Genomic DNA, 17,455 nt, shown 5'->3' with positions numbered 1-17,455 from the left:
TAACAAAGATTGTGAAACATTTGTTTGGAAACCTAACTCAACTGCCTTCCCTCAGGTTGCAGTGGGCGAAAACAGATTTTGAAAAGCATGGAAAGTCTCATCGAAAGAAAAGGCTTTGAATGAGAAATATTTGTCTAATAATTCTTTCCTCTTCATTTGACAAGCTTGATATTTACATAATGTGGGCAATGGCAGAAACCTAGCAGCATTTTGTTATAAGAAAATAATCAATGATACGATGGGTTGGAACTGAGTTTGATTGAATATTCTAAATTGAATAACATCAAAACCCCATCCAGCAAGTTTGTAAATGCTTACTCATTATATAAATTTGACAACAATAACAATTTCTCATTACTTATGAATGCCATGTCATACTTTTAATCTTTTTGTGTCCAGTTATGATTTAATTACAAAATATAGCCAAAGCAAACCTAACCATCATACTGATATATAGGCATTCTTCACATGGTTGCTAAAATAAATAATAATAATAGTTTTTTATTATTGTTTCATTACAAGAGCATTACTGTATTCAGGCACTGATGTTAGATTACCTAATAGGTGTTCAGTGAGGTTGAGATCAGTTCGTATAGGGCATTGTTATTGTAATTTTATATTGTTGGTCTTATTTATTGTTCATTTGAACATTTGATCATCATTCAAATTAGCAATACAGCATATGTAATACAAAAATGTTCCCAATACTGAGTGTAACAATAATGAATTGACCATTAAAAAAGCAGAACCTGTGTTTTTTACATTACATTACATTACATTAACGTTTTTACACCTCCCTGGATAGTTAGACATTGTAAACAAGTGATGAGGAAATGGTTTGGGTGGAGCCAAATCATGAACATTGTTTTACATTTCCCTAGTTTTAAATTATATTTATAATTCTGTCTTCAATTTAAATATACTTAAAGTTCTTTAGTCTGAGAATATGATAGTAATAAATGAATAGTCGAATCTGAGTCTGATTGCATTCTCATTGAGTAACATTGCTAACATTAAATGGAAATGAATGGCATATTAAAATAAAGGTCTGTGATTGCAGGAAATGAAACTCACCACTATGAATAATTTTTTTATTACACCAACCCTTAAGTTTTAGCAGAAAATTCAAGAAAATGTAATCTAAAGCTGGATGTTTCAAAAGCTTTTTCTGCTCCTCCTTAACACTGGAATTACCCATATTGCTGGGTGTCGCCCAACCTTTTTAAATGAAGAAGATATCTGTGTAAAGGAAAATGAAACCTAGAGACTGTAAAATTACTTCCGCATGGATTACCTTGGTTGCTTTGCTTTGGTACGCCCTAAAATAAATAATTCCCAAGTGGGAATTAGAGATCATAGTGTTTAATGATGATACTGAACCAACACTAGCAACACTGTGAAATAATCTTAAACAGTATAAGAAAAGAAAAGCATGCAAAAGGGTTGAAAGGACATTAACATTTATTTCAGAACATGGAATGCATTTACATAAAGAAAAAATCAATTCCAGATTAAGTAGACTGTCATATCCTCTCTTCTTTTATTATGGGGTGTTTCCTATGTAACCCTATCTAGAATGGCAATTTAAAATTAATCAGGTTATGCTTGTAATTCACATGCACATTAAAAAAAGGAATTGATGTTTGTCAATGATGTAAACAAATAAACCATTCTAGAAAGGCCCCTGTTACAAAAACCAAGTAAATTGCGGAAAAATATACCAATAGATTACTGTTTTGAATGTTTTGTATCAAAATTAATTTGTACATTTAAAACATTCATTATTTTTCATGATATAAAACATGTTAATTGTATAAATTATACATCATACATGTAAATGATTGAATATGGGGTACTGCTGAAAATAATATTATGGAGTGATAAATCTATACGCTAAATACTCACACAGTATATATAGAGTAGATTTTTCTTTTCTCCATAACTCGATTTATCAATACTTATACAGTACATACATGGCCATTGCAACAGTTATTCTTGCAACTAGTGTAATCTGTTGCAGTGACCATTATTACAAGTTGTTGTTTATGATGAACATAAGACACAATTGTTGATTATATTAATCGAGTACAAACCCTTCAACTGTTAAGACATATATCTCTAATTATTACAGTTTTTGGTATAGTAATACCCTTATAAAAAAATGATACTGTACAGTTAATGAGAGACTCCTTCTACCATAAACACAATATAGAAATGCTAGACATGAAGGTACGTCATCCACAATTACTGGCTCAATCATGAGCAGTAAGTAACCATTTGCACATAATGCATAAAGTCATTTGTGCAAATTGGCCAACATACTTTAGGCTTGTATATTTCCTGATATACTGTATTAAATAGTTTAACATTTATGTGTTTGCATGATTTACTCTGAGTAGAACTTACTTTAGGTTATACTAGAAATCAACATTGGAGTTAAATCTATTCCTTAATCAATGGATAATATACAAGCCCATCTGTTGTTGTTTTTTTTTTTTTTTGTGTAAGCCACATTTGTATATCAGTTCCAGAATATGAAACCAATTAATGCAGCCTACCAAAACATCAGCAGATATTATTGTAACATGGCAAATAACACCATGCACGATCCCCACTTAAAAAAGTCACAAAAGCTGTGTCTTCATTTTTGGAACTTTTTCCTGAAGATTCACAGCTCAACCATATCATGGCTGCAACTGATCTATTGGTTGATCTTCCGGGTCCACCCCTGGGAGCAAACCTTATAAATAGCAAAACATATCTGCTTCCTCTTCATCATCCTCTCCATCATCCTCTCCTTCCTCAATGGTCATAATCTGCAAAAAAAAAGCATCAGTTCAGGTCAGATCTTCATGTTCAGATCTTCACATAATTTAGAGGAAGTATATGTTAACTTTCAAGCTTTCCTGTTATGATACTAAATTAAAAATGAATCCTATCTTACCTTAAACAAGATAGCACACAGTATCACTTAGATTTCAAAGCATGATAACCTTATCTAAAAGTATCATGCTAAGTATGCATTTCATACACTCTTTAAATTATATGCCTGTCATGTTCTTTTACTCTTTTGATGTTGGTGCATTGTTTTGTTGTTGGTGTACCCATTTGCATTTTTGAAATTGCTTTCGTTTTGAACGTGCACATCTTATTTTCAGTTTCCAAGCTACACTTTTTTTAAATTCCAGTCAGAACAGAACAAATCATGTAAGTTGCTTGTTGACTTTAAATTTTCTGAATATAAAGGTGCTAATGAAAAGCTGCAAAATGTTACAAAAGTGTAACCAATATTCATAATTCCCCGATATGAACCTTAACCTCCTACGACCTGGGTGTCCACATACGTGGACATTGTGCACAATGGTGTATTGTTTTCTGTAGATACAGACCGAGTGTCCACATAAGTGACTTCATTTTTTTCCAAGAAGAGCTTCATGTTCAAAGAAAATATATGGTTATTATAATTATTGGTTCTTCCTAACCCCAAATAACTGGAAGAAATCTAAAATGCAAGCCAAACCAAAGCTCAGGTCTTAGGAAGTTAAATTAGTCTAATCTAAATTTGATTGTATTCTTATTGTGTAACATTAAATGAGAACAAATGGCTTATAAAATAAAGTTTTGTGTTTCCAGGAAATGAAACATTATGAATTTCTGCTTAATTACACCAAGCCTTGCATTTAACAGAAGATTAAATATAATGTCATCCAGAGCTGGTTCTTTAAAGGTTTTTTTTTTCGTCCCCAACACTGGATCCACCCATATTGCTGGGAGTTGTCCAACCTTTTTAAATGAAGGAGATTCGGTACTCCCTTGAGGCTACATCTAAACATGCTCACATATATTTGTGATGATACTAATCTAAAAGTATCATGCAGAGCATGTTTTTCATACACTATTTAAATTATTTATTTTCTATAAATTTTCTTTTGTGCATTCTTTTTCATTGGTGTATGTGTTTGCATCTTTGCGTCCCTTTCGTTTATTTTTTTTATTCCTTTTCAGTTATTTTACTTTCCAAGCAGAAAACTTTTTTTTTTATAATTCCAGCCAAAACATAGCACATCCTGTAATTTGCTTGATGACTTTAACGTTTCTGACTATAATAGTGCTAATGTAAAGCTGCAAAATGTTACAAATTTGGAAAAAAATTTAATCACATTATCATGTCTGATAAAAAGTGCAAAACTCACCGCTCTTCGAGTCTGATTGTGAGCCTGTTTCCAAACAATGTCTTGTTCTTTACCAGAAGACTGCAACGATTACCAAGAGCATGTCTTTTAAAATTAAGAGAAGGGCAACACTCCCTTTTATGTCTAGGACTTGCCCACATTTATAAAAAACAACAAGGATATGGTGATGAAAGCAGCAGAACCAGTTTTAGACAGTGTTAAGAAATGGATTTCTGTGTCTAAAGGAGGAAGTTAATTATAAATCCATAAACCAATCTGTAAGAAGGCTGCATTACTGCTTTTAGTGTTATTTCTTATAGTGTTATAGCACATGTAGTATTTTATCTTTCCATCATCAGGCAAATATTTTATTTAGTCAAGGCAAGGCAAGGCAAGGCAAGTTTATTTGTATAGCACAGTTCATACACAGAGTTCATTTAGTGTTTGTGTCCACAATGTCTTAAGCCTTATTATGTTTTATAGCAACCCAAGTTTTTAATCAATAGACCATAACAGTCACCCATAACAGTCATAATATATATATATTCTTTGCTTTTTTGTTCTCTTTTCCCACTAAACATTATATATATATATATATATATATATATATTAGTGAACTAAAACAGCGCGAGAAACAAATTAGTTTTATTATGGAGCAAACCAATCAGTATAATATTGCAATGTCGTAATAAGAGAATTAATAATATTGTCTTAAACAGCGAGAGAAAACAATTGATTATATTGCAATGTCGTAATAATAATGTGGTCTCGAAGGTTGAATAACAGCATAAAAGCATGGTGAGAAGCGTTTATCGATGCGCTTCTCGGTGCAGCATTGTCTGACTGATGAACGTCTGTTTGCTCTCTGCAGAGGGCAAATAAAGTTGTCTATTTTTATTCTCATGTACACTCTCTGTCTCTTTTCTGATTAATAGGACTAGAAAGCAAATTTTGAACTAATATATATATATATATATATATATAAATAATTGCTTGCTTTGCTGTTGCCTGCACATATAAGTCTTGGCAAGTCAGGTCAAGTTTATTTCTATAGCACTTTTCACAACAGACATTGTCTCAATTCAGCTTTACAGAAATCAACAGTCAAGGTGAATGGTGTGCATTTATCCCCGATGAGCAAGCTGTGGCGACTGTGGCAAGGCAAGGAAAAACTCCCTTAGATGTAATGAGGAAGAAACCTTGAGAGGAACCAGACTCAAAAGGGGAACCCATCCTCATTTGGGTGACATCAAGAGTTTGATCATAAATCTTTCAACAATACAGAACACAGGAGAGTGAGAACTAACATGAGCACTGGAGTATAAGATTATAAGTAATGTTCTTTCTGCAGTCTTAAACAGTCTATATGGTTAGTAGCTCCTAGTTTTATAAGCTCAACATTTGTGATCATCACAGATCCAGCATCAGCTTCTCCATGCCAGAGCCTTTAAACCAGGGGTCTCAAACTCAATTTACCTGGGGGCCGCTGGAGGCAGAGTCTGGGTGAGGCTGGGCCGCATCAGGTTTTCCACAAGAAAAGCTTTGTTTAAAAAATTCCAATCTTCTCAAATCTCTATTTTTTAACACAAAATAAGTTGAAAAAAAAAAATAAAATAAGAATCAATGTAAAAATAAATACAAAAATTAGAATCAATAAGAAAATAAATCACTAATAAATAAATAAATAAAATAATAATCATGAAAATAATAATAAATTAGATTTCTCTAGTTAGCGACTATATGTGGTTTCTTCAGTCTTTTATATCTGCTGTATTCAGATTCAAATGTCTGTATTAACAGTTCTTTAACCTTCTTCTGAACATGAATTGTCCTGAACATGAATGGAACATTGAAGAACATGAACTGTTCTTCTGAACATGGCTTCTCTTGCCAACTTCTTGCTTCCAGAGACCTGGCAGCGCCTCCTCTCGCATAGCCGAGCCACATTTAGCTTGAGGGAGGAAGCAGTTGAGACCCTCAGTATGGCTTGAAGATGATCATCAGTAAGTCTGGACCTATACTTGGGCTTATTGAAGTTCAAGGTGGAGAAGAGCTTTTCACACAAGTATGTGCTCCCAAAAAGGCACATGGTCCACTTGAACATTCGGGAAAGCTGGGGGTCAATTCTCTCAAAAATTGCCCAAGCTTGTCTGCTTTTCCACTCACCTCCCTGAACTTCACTTTGAGTTCAGAGTTGCACTGCAAGTCAATGAGCTCCATTTGAAGCACAGGAGGGGCATCTTGCACATCAAAGGAGAAGGGGTCTGCAAAAATTTGAAATGTGGCTCTGTGCATCTTGAAGTCTGCAAATCTGTGATCAAATTCCTCCTGTAGCTTCAAAATGACGTCAACATACTTCTCACCACTGAATGGTGTGCCTTGCATGCTGGGAAATGGCATAGGTTTGTCTGAGAGAGCTGGGCTTTCCATAACACTAGTTTTGTGGAGAATGCTCTCACATTGTCATAGGCAGCACTGACAAGTTGCCTTGTAACTTCTTGTTGAGTACATTAAGCTCGTGTGATATCAACAAGAAAAGCTAAGTCCATGAGCCATTTGGGATCACTTAGCACAGGAACATCCACTCCATCCTTCTCCATGAAGGCTTTCACTTCTCCTCTCAATTTAAAAAATCTCTTCAATACGTTTCCCCTGCTGAGCCAACGTACCTCGGTGAAGTAGAGCACATCCCCATATTCTGACTCCATTTCCTCTAAAAAAAAAAAAAGCATGGAACCTTCGGTGCTTTAAGCCCCTGGATTTGATTTGGTTGATGCATTTCACAACGACAGACATCACATTGTCAAACTTCAGGCATTTGCTGCAAAGGGCCTGCTGATGGATAATGCAGTGCAGCGCAATGGCCTCCTCCACACCCTCCTCTTCCAGTTTTTTTTTTTAACAAGTGCCACCAGTCCATTTTTCCTCCCTGTCATTGATGGCGCGCCATCGGTTGTTATCCCAACAAACCTCTTCCATGGCAAACCAGCATTCTTAATGGCATCACACAACTGGCAAAATATCTCTTGAGCGGTGGTCCGGCCATGCATTGGAATTACTCTGAGCAACTCCATCACTTCAAAATTGTCATTAACACCACGGACATACACTGCGAGCTGGGCAGTGTCGGTGATGTCTGTGGTCTCATCAAGAGCGACCTAGTTTACACTGAAACATTTGGCTCTCTCACACAGTTTGTCATAAATGTCACTTGACAGGTCAGAAATGCGCTCTGCCACGGTGTTGGCAGAAAGGCTGATGTTGCTAAACTGACCTTTCTTTTCTGGACAGATTATACTTGCAGCCTGTAATATGCACTTTTTGACAAATTCACCTTCTGTGAATGGCTTTCCTGCTGTAGCAATCATCTCACTTACCATGTAGCTAGCTTCGACTGCTGCATTACTCTCTTTGGTTGCTTTCTGGAAGAAATCCTGTTTCCTCAGTAGACATGTTTTAAGATGTTATTTTTGGGATGTTTGCGAGTTCGGCATCTACTTCTTTAAAGGTCCATAATCTTCATGAGGTGGGACGTGACTGGAGCTGGGTAAACCTCAGGATGCCTCGGGACGGGGAGAAAAAGAGAAGTGGAGAGGAATTAGCGTAGCTGCTGTTCATGATATTAACAGCACCATAATGTGCATGTGATCAGATGTTCTGGAGCACAAGGTTATGATGTGATGTATGTTATGTGTGGGCTTTGCTAAAAAGATATGTTTTTAATCTACACTTAAACTGGGTGAGTGTGTCTGAACCCCGAACACTGTCAGGAAGACTATTCCAAAGTTTAGGAGCTAAATGTGAGAATGATCTACCACCTTTAGTGGACTTTGCTATTCTAGGAACTACTAGAAGCCCAGAGTTTTGAGATCTCAGGGGGCGTGGCTGATTGTAGCGTGTTAAGAGACTGGATAGATACATGGGAGCCAAACCATTTAGTGCGTCATAAGTAAGAAGCAGTAGTTTAAAGTGTCACAGGCCGGGGTGGCCTTCCCTCCCCTTCACAACGTACCACCTCGAGGAGTTACCCAGAGACACCAACAGACCAGACAAGGTAATTAATATCAAAAACTTGTATTTTATTTAGTTAAAATAAGTCCAATCTCAAACTAAAATCCACCGACTGATCCTCCTCTCTCTTTTACCGGGTGGCGTGGGAAGTTCGCACAACGATCCCTCTTCAGACGGACAGAAGCAAACGATGGAGCAGACACTGGTAAGGGTTCAAACAACAGTTCCTCTTCGGCCGGAAGTAAGTAATGGAACAAGCACCGATGAGGATTCGCACAGCAACTCCTCTTCGGCCAAAGATGAGTAATAGAGCAGACACAGGTGAGGATCCGCACAGTGGCTCCTCTTCAACCGGAGATACGGGTTGCGGCAGGCACTGGTAGGAAATTGACAAGGGAAAGGGTTACTCTTCTCACAGGACAGCATCAATCATTTGAGTGTCACCTCTTTTTGGGATAGGGGGGAAAGGATCGGGCAGGGGTCATCTGACGCAATACAATAGTCCATCGTAGATGGCAACCGGAAAACTCTCGTTCCCTCCACGGGACGCACCCGCTAGCTGTGGGCCACTCCCCTTCCGCAAGCCGACGGCCGTTGAAATACAGCGGCGGACAGTAACCTTTTCACAGAACAGTGATGGCCGCCTCCCTTGGCAGAGAACAATTTCTCTACATTCACAGGACAACCGTGGTGAGTACAGGATTTGACAAACAACTAGATTTTCTTACCACAGGGCAGTGATGGCAGCATGCAATCGCAGAGGGCAATCTCTCTATGTTCACAGAACCACAGGGATGAGTACGGGTTTCAACGGTCAACAACTGGGTCTTCTTTCCACAGGGAAGTAGTAGCAACATTCAATGGCGAAGGACAGTTTTTCTAGGTTCACAGAACAACAGTGGTGAGTACAGGATTTGACAATCAATAACTAGATCTTACCACGGAGCAGTGATGGCAGCATTCAACGGCAGAGGGCAGTTTCTCTATGTTCACAGAACCACAGTGGTGAGTACAGGTTTCGACGGTCAACAACTGGGTCTTCTTTCCACAGGGCAGTAGTAGCAACATTCAATGGCGAAGGACAGTTTCTCTAGGTTCACAGAACAGTGGTGAGTACAGGATTCGACAGTCAACAACTGGGTCTTCTTACCACAGAACAGCGATGCATAGGTCTCTCATAAATCCTCTTCAACTCAGACAGAATGGAGCTGCATTCCTGTACAGCATATGCTCAGCACACAGCAGTTAATTAATTTTAGTTTGACCTTCAGAGCCCACAAGTAGCCAACTGGAGAACGGGCAGACAAAATTAGTTTCCACACCAGTGCACAATTCAGTCACTTTAAATGATCACACGTGTTCACTTCACATTAGGCACTGCAACTCACATCAACTCACAGTGAATAGGGTCTCCTCTCGTGGTCCTGGCCGACTCTCTCCGCTCAACTGACAAACTGTACATCCAAGCTGTGTAGGTGGTTGACTATGGGAACACAACTGACATTGAAAGGCTTCACAACAGAACTCACTGAACGCCGGGGCGGCTTCACCACATCATAGCAGGTAGCGGGCACTACAGGCATTTACTTCCTAATAGGACTGGCAGACAACACTTATCTGTTCGATGAGATAACGCAGTTCAATCATACCACTGCTCTCCAGCTCTTCCTTCTCTGCATACAGTCTTTCCCGTCCGTTAACGATCTGCCCTCTCGTGTACTGCTCGACGGGATCAACAACCAAAGATTTCCTCCAGTCTGCATCAACCCCAAAGATTTCGCTCCAAAGTTTCTTTTTCTGCTGCACATCAACCGGATCCTTTTATAATCCCCCTCACAAATCCATACCCCTCGTGGCCCAATCTCTGCTCATTGCCCAGCTGCCACTCATTCCCTCATTAGCAAGCTCCGTCAGCCTGTTTGCACGGAAAAAAACGGAACTGTTCTGGTGTTACATTAAACTCGCTCCCACCGGAAACAAGAATGGGGAGAAACAGTTCCGCTTATTTGTCACCCCGTGACAAAAGTCTATTCGAAACTTAACAGGAAGCCAGTGCAGGGATGATAAGATTGGGGTTATGTGGTCATATTTTCTTGACCTTGTAAGAACTCTTGCTGCTGCATTCTGAACTAACTGAAGCTTGTTTATTAATGATGCAGGACATCCACCTAGTAATGCATTACAGTAGTCTCTTCTGGAGGTCATGAACGCATGGACGAGCTTCTTTGCATCGGATATAGATAAAATTTTTCTTAACTTAGAAATATTCCTAAGGTGAAAGAAGGCTGTTTTTGTAACTTAATTGATATGATTTTTAAAAGACAAGTTGCTGTCTAAAATAACTCCCAGGTCTTTTACCATTGAACTAGTGGTTACAGAACATCCGTCTAAATGCAGGTTGAGATGCGGGAGCTTCTGTGTACTGGTTTTTGGGCCGATAAGCAAAATCTCAGTTTTATCAGAATTTAGTATTAGAAAGTTATGGGTCATCCCATCTCTTATTTCTTTAACACACTCAGTTATGCGAGCTAATTGAGCTGTATTGCCTGGCATTGTTGAGATATATAGCTGGGTATCATCAGCACACCAATGGAAGCTAATTCCATGCCTTCTAATAATATTTCCTAACGGAAGCATGTATACTGTGAAGAGCAGGGGTCCTAGAACTGAACCTTGTGGCACACCATAATTTACTAGCATTAGCCTGGATAACTCTCCATTTAAGTCTATGAAATGGTAACGATCAGACAGGTAGGATTTAAACCAGCTTAATGCCTTTCCCTTAATGCCAATATAATTCTGTAAGCAATCTAGGAGGAGATCATGGTCTATAGTGTCAAATGCAGCACTAAGATCTAGCAAAACCAACAGCGAGATGAAGCCATAGTCTGAAGCTAAAAACAGGTCATTAGTGATTTTAACTAGGGCAGTTTCTATGCTATGATGGGGCCTAAAACCTGACTGAAACTCCTCAAAGATATTGTTCTCTTGCAAGTGGGAACATAACTGGGCAGCGACAATCTTTTCTAAAATCTTAGACATTTTGGTCTGCCATCTGTGATTAGGATTTTAACTATAAACTGTTAAAATGCGTGAGGTTGTTCATTAATACATTAAAATCACACATTTTAACAGTATATAGTTTAAATAGTTTAAACGCACTCCAGACCATGATGCTGAATAAAAGTTTGCTATAGAGACTATTTCAAAACTCATATGCGAGAGCAATTGTTGAATTCTTGGTGCTGATTGGTTGGAAGGTGATTGTCATGGAAGTATTTGGGGGAAATAGAGTAGTGTTCTTAGATTTGGCTGGTTTTAGATTAATTGGACACATGAATAAAAAATTGTAAACAATAGTACATTCTAATTTTGTACTGGCAACCAAAACAACTAACTAAATAGAATTTATGTCTAGGCAAATAAACCGGTTTACCATTAGTAAACAAGGACTGCAATAAAGAAGATAATTCATTAAAAGTGATTAGAAATTCGGAGTAGGATATCATGAAACTTGTGTGTGTGGGGGGGGGGGGGTGCATGAGTGTATGTTTGTGTGTATCTATAATGGCTAACTCTGTCAGGTGCACTAGTATAGCTAAGGTTACCTCAGAGGTGTAAAGTGTACCTGAATTATTTACATACTTGAGTAAAAGAATAGATACCTTAATGCAAAGCTTACTCCATTACAAATTAAACCCAAAAATTCCAAAATGACTTGAGTAAGTTTTAGAGTATCCGATTTGAGCAGTCCTTGAGTATTTTTCTCATATTAAACACAGTCTCAAAGTTGCACTAGTCCTCAACACCAAGACACAAAAAACACTTGATTTGTGAAGTTTTATTTCCTAAAATACAAATCAGATTGTGCAGTGAATTTTAGGAAATAAAACTTCACAAATCAAGTGTTTTTTGTGTAAAAAAAAAAATTATATATATATATATATATATATATATATATATATATATATATATATATATATATATATATATATATATTTATATATATATATATATATATATATATATATATATATATATATATATATATATATATATATATATATATATATAAATTATGCCCATAATTTGTTATAATTTATGGTTTAAGTATATATGTTTATGTACTGTACTTGTGAAACTGTCTACATGTCTATATGTCTACATACTGTCTACATGTGTTGTGGAAATATTTCCTCTCTCTGTGTGTTGTAAAATGTCTGGAAATATTCTGTAATTGTAGTAAAATAGTAAAAAAATTGTATTTGAGTAAAACTTAAGTAATATGTACTTTCGAGTTTTACAGAGTATAACAGATATTAAAAAGGTTTACTCTCAACTATATTTATAATTAAATCTTTTTACAATAGTAAAAGTTAAAAAGTAAAAAAAATTGTACAAAAGTTAACAAAAAAGTAATTGTTAACTTTTGTACAATTGGTTTTACGTTTTAACTTTTACTATTGTAAAAAGATTTAATTATAAATATAGTTGAGAGTAAACCTTTTTAATATCTGTTATACTCTGTAAAACTCGAAAGTACATATTAATTACAAATACTTTTCAGCATTGGGTTACCCTGAGACCAACACCTACACTAGCTTGATTTGAATTGATTTGTCATTTTGTTGTTGTTTTTATTATTACAATTAATAAATCGTTTTAATTATATTATAATGATAATATGTGGACTATTTTGTAAAGTCTGTAAGAACATTTTGCAGTTTTATATGTCAATTTCATTGAATTGCAATGATTTTTTTGGACCTTTCCAATATGGCGGACGCGTGACCTACCCTAACGACTGAGCCCCTACTGTGAGGTCATCAACGTGCGCCAAACCCGGTAACCGCCGTGAGGATGGTTGTGTCTGTATTCCAAACCTAGCGATTTGAAACAACGTGGAGAGAATGAAGTCGGTGAAAGTTAAGAAAAGAAAGCACTCTCGCCGAGAGTTCGCTGATGGAGAAAGAAAAAGGAGAAGCACCGAGTCCAGCGTGGAGGTATCTTTTCCTTTCTACGTAAACAAACAAAGACGCTGGTTTGCCAGTTTGTGCTAATATAAACAGACAATCATTGCAATTGCAGTGTTTTCACATACAATATAATAGTATATAGCTTTTATATTATATAAGATCTGTCATTGTTACTATATATTTTTGTAATCATTAACCTTAAGGTATTACCCACACTGTTTCATGGGTTACATGACTTTTTGTTATAAAATGGGATGATGATGATGATGATTACTATTAATATTATATTAAAGGATCCTAAGGAAGAGCTGAATCATGTGCAGGAGGTAAAGGAAGAGCCAAGCGACATTGAGGAAGGTGGACTGGATCTCACTGTGCCTTTCAACCCCATCAGCTCATATGTGAGTGACAGACAGGAGATGCTGGCGCAATGCTTTAATGTCCTCGGCCAAAACAAGCTGATGAAGATGCTGCCAGACGAGCTGAAGGTTTTTATATCTTATTTCTGTTTTTTGGTTTGGTTGGATTTGGAGATGCCTGACCTTCTCTTTTCCTTCTGATGTTTCCGTAGGACTGCACGTTTACAGAGATCAAGACACTCTGCTTGGATCACCTACAGCGGCTCTCTGATACGAATCTGCTCCAAATATTAGAGGGTTAATTACATTTGCCTCTCTTAAAAAAAAGTATTTTATGCCAGTTTGCATGCACTCTTCCAGTTTTAGGAAAGTCCACCCTGAATATTTGCAAATCGATTTGCATTTGATTGGGGTTTTAAGTTAAAATCTATTTCATGGATATCACATGGTGCTCTATTTTCACCATTGCTAACCCTTTCCAACATTACCCACAATGCAGTCTAGCCACCTGCTGTATGCGGTGCCTTTTTGTTTTGTTTTACCTAAAGACGCACCTTAGTGATAGTCTGCTCTGTTCTTTCATTACCTCCAGATCAGCTTTCAACTGATCTGGAGTGTCAACTTTCCTTCTCATACCACCTTCACACTCATTATCACACAGTCTCTGTTATTTAGTGTTGTATAGCTGCATTGTATTCTGTCACTTTCAGATCATTTTTTCCAATAATGTATCATTGTCATTTCTCATTATGTTGCAATAATCAGTTTTTCACAAGCGTATCGAACAATGCAGCCCCAACCAACAGATTAGCTCCATTATCATTAAGAATACAAACGTAGTTTTACTTTGTTTCACAGAGGATTAAAAAAATATAACCGAACACAAACACGCGTTTGAGGGAATTTTCATACAGCTGATGTCATTAAATGTATGTATGTATGAAGTAAAATATACGCTCAGTTTGATTATTGCTGTCCTGTTCACTTTTGAAGGTAAAGAGGTGACTGCAAAATCGGAAGCTGAAGAGAAAGAGACTAGAAGGACTTCAGTGGACAGTCAGTAAGTCACATACCCTGGAATTATTCTATGTTTCATTGTACACGCACACAAAAAAAAAAAAAAAATCATGATATAATTATAACATTTATATAATGTTACATTTATATAATGTTTATATAAAATCAAGTTTTCTACCCCAAATTTCATGTTTAGATGAAATTCCAATAATTTGATGCTGAAAAATACTTTTATCCACATTGTACTTCACCGAGACGTTTGTAAATGGGAAACATGCCACACTGAAATGGGGTTTAAATTAATATAAACCTTGCTTTATCATTATATCAGGCCCCCTCTAGTGGACAAACCATGAATTGCGTCCGTATAGTTTTTTTTTCTGCCGTTTATATAATTTTTGCTTGAAGTAAATTTTTATTATTATTTTTTACGTTATCTCTTGTGTGATTAGGATGCTGAAAGCGTGACTGAGTGATGGGCAATAGTAAAAAAAATATTCAATATTGTGGGATATTTTTATCACATTTAGGTGATACATAAGCGTGTGCTTTTTTTTTTTAAAAAATGTGAAATTTAGGCAGGACAACATTGTGGATTCGACCTCATCTATGAAAGAGACTGCTGAAGGAGAAGACAAGCACGGTAACAATTATAAAAATATTTTATATTACTTAATCACATTAAAGTTTGAAAAGTCCATAAAATATTATGTAATGTTACATGAAAATGCCTGTTTGATTCTGAATCTTTTTTTTTTTTTTTTTTTTTGGAAAAAGTGTGGTGTGATGTTTATTTGCGTACTCTGTTCATGTATGCAGGTCTGTCTGGAGAGGAAAGTGACGTCCTGAGCATTAACGCCGACATGAACGATAGTGACATCGAGGGGCACAAAGACCCCAAACCGCAAGTCCATGTTCCCCCGGTGATCTCTCCTTTGCCCTCCGCCCCGCCTCCTGAACCAGATCTTCAATCAGACGAGCCAAAGCTGGAGCTTCAGCGAGACATTGACAAGAGTGTCAGTGAGATCCTCGCTTTGACCCATCCCGATAATGACGAGGCAGAGCTTAAGACGCATTTGCAGCCAGTCCCCATAGAAGTGCCGCCTCCATCACTTCCTGATCCTGTTGTGGTGCCGTCAGCACAGCAGCTTGCACTTCTGGAGTTAGAGATGAGAGCGAGAGCCATCAAAGCTCTAATGAAGGCCAACGAGGTGAAGAAATAAACTCTGGCTATAATTGGAGCGAGTCAGTTCTAAGGCCATATTGGCTTCTGTAGTTTTGTCTGAAGAACATATGCAGCCAAATTGGCTTCTTGTTTTTTTTTGTTGTTTATTTGCTGTATACTTGTTTTTAGCACCCGCCTCTGACTGTATGATGGACACGCTTTTGCTTTAGAGATAGGACAGTGAACTGGCTAACACCAACGCTCATTTTGAATTAAAATCATTTCCTGTTTATTCAAAATGTGTCACTTCTTTTTTTTTTTTTACCTTTGCCTCATTAGATGTGTTACAAAGAAATACAACTAGTTTTTTTTTTTTTTTTATTATGCATTCACTTTAATAGGAACAGCATATTGAAGAACTTACCTTCTTTACACAGTTTTTTTAAGAACAGTATTGTTCAGGCCAAAGCACAATTTATTTTAATTATTATTTTAATTTTACTTTATTATTACTGCTAGTTTTTTTGTCTTGTGCTTTCATTGACCACTAGATGTCAGTGAAGTACTGAAGTCATCCTGTATCTGTTGAATTCCTAGTGGCATTTCTAGAGCCATTCAAGTGTGGTTCGATGTAGACATCAAACCTCATCTTATCCTAAAGGCACTGTTTAAATTTTGTTTTATTACGTTAACATTTCAAGGTGTACAGTTGCTTAAAAGGCTATACACTGTGAACAGAGCATGCAGAGCCATCTCAGTATCAAGCTATGACGGCATAAAATAGAGTAAAAAAGTAACACAATCATGAGAGTACAACGGGATATAAAATGTTCTGGGCACCCAAGACTCCTTAAGCCAATGAACCGACTTAATCGGTGTCTTTAAAAAAAAATTCTTTTTGCTGTTGCACCCCTGCTGTAGTCTTTCTTATTCTAGGTACTAATAAATCCTACTAAATGCTACCAAATGCACATTTAATAATAATAGCTGAATAAAACCTTTATAACATTATGTTGTTAAAATAAAAGTATACCATTATAGGCAGAATATTGTATTTGCCAAAAATAAGAAGAAATTGTTCACTTTCGAAAATGTTATTGACTATAATGTGCATATTGGTTATTTGTAAAGACAATATAGTGATAAAAATAAATATATATGTTTACCTTTAGAAAAATAAGAAAAAAATATTAAATCCAAAGATTGCATGCATACTAAGGCATGCTAATTTGGTAAGTTCTCTTACAATCTATCTCTTCTTTATATGTTCTTTTATTAATGTAAAATAATAAAAGAACATATAAAGAAGAGATAGAATTAAACGTTATATAGAGTAAATATTTGGCATAAAATTACCAAACAGCTATGGGTTAATAAAAATTTAAGTCAGGCTGCATAGGCTACTTGAGATAACTGAGATAACTTGAGACATCTAAAAGATCCCATCTGGCTGCACCCTTCACGTTCTTCAAAGTGCTATTTGCTTCCATTTGCTTTTTGATCTGGAAAATAGAACCAGGATTCAGGTATCTCCTAATAATATAGACTTTTTATCACTGTATTAACACTGATAAATGTAAACCATTGCAGCAAAATTAATATATTCACAACACACAACATTAAAATAGAAGAAGAATCGAAACACCTAGTCAGGTAAATATAAAACTAATAAGAGTCGTTCATATGTAAGGTAGAAAGAAAAATGATGGTTAATATTGTTTTTGGATATGTCTGTTTGATAAAGTCTTGTATATA

At 36.4% G+C, this 17,455-nt stretch overlaps 1 protein-coding gene and 1 long non-coding RNA gene across 2 annotated transcripts; one reads left to right on the top strand and one right to left on the bottom strand.

The window, feature by feature from the left end:
* Window positions 1-1,442: 1,442 nt before the first annotated feature.
* LOC310721214 lies at window positions 1,443-4,377 on the bottom strand. The gene is made up of 2 exons (XR_014531957.1): window positions 4,194-4,377; window positions 1,443-2,816 (listed from the first exon to the last, which is right to left on the bottom strand). It is a non-coding gene; the product is annotated as an uncharacterized lncRNA (long non-coding RNA).
* Window positions 4,378-12,983: 8,606 nt separating this feature from the next.
* Window positions 12,984-15,999, top strand: caap1 (caspase activity and apoptosis inhibitor 1). Its single transcript, XM_083532591.1, has 6 exons — window positions 12,984-13,186; window positions 13,453-13,647; window positions 13,731-13,815; window positions 14,512-14,578; window positions 15,114-15,178; window positions 15,355-15,999. Exons 1-6 carry the CDS (start codon window positions 13,094-13,096, stop codon window positions 15,756-15,758), a joined length of 909 nt encoding a protein of 302 aa, XP_083388717.1. The 5' UTR covers window positions 12,984-13,093; the 3' UTR covers window positions 15,759-15,999.
* Window positions 16,000-17,455: the final 1,456 nt, after the last annotated feature.

This window comes from Silurus aristotelis (genome assembly GCF_946808225.1).
Source record: "Silurus aristotelis genome assembly, chromosome: 27".
Taxonomy (NCBI): domain Eukaryota; kingdom Metazoa; phylum Chordata; class Actinopteri; order Siluriformes; family Siluridae; genus Silurus; species Silurus aristotelis.
Note: the sequence above shows the minus strand (reverse complement) of the source record. Positions and strands in the feature narration are given on the sequence as shown.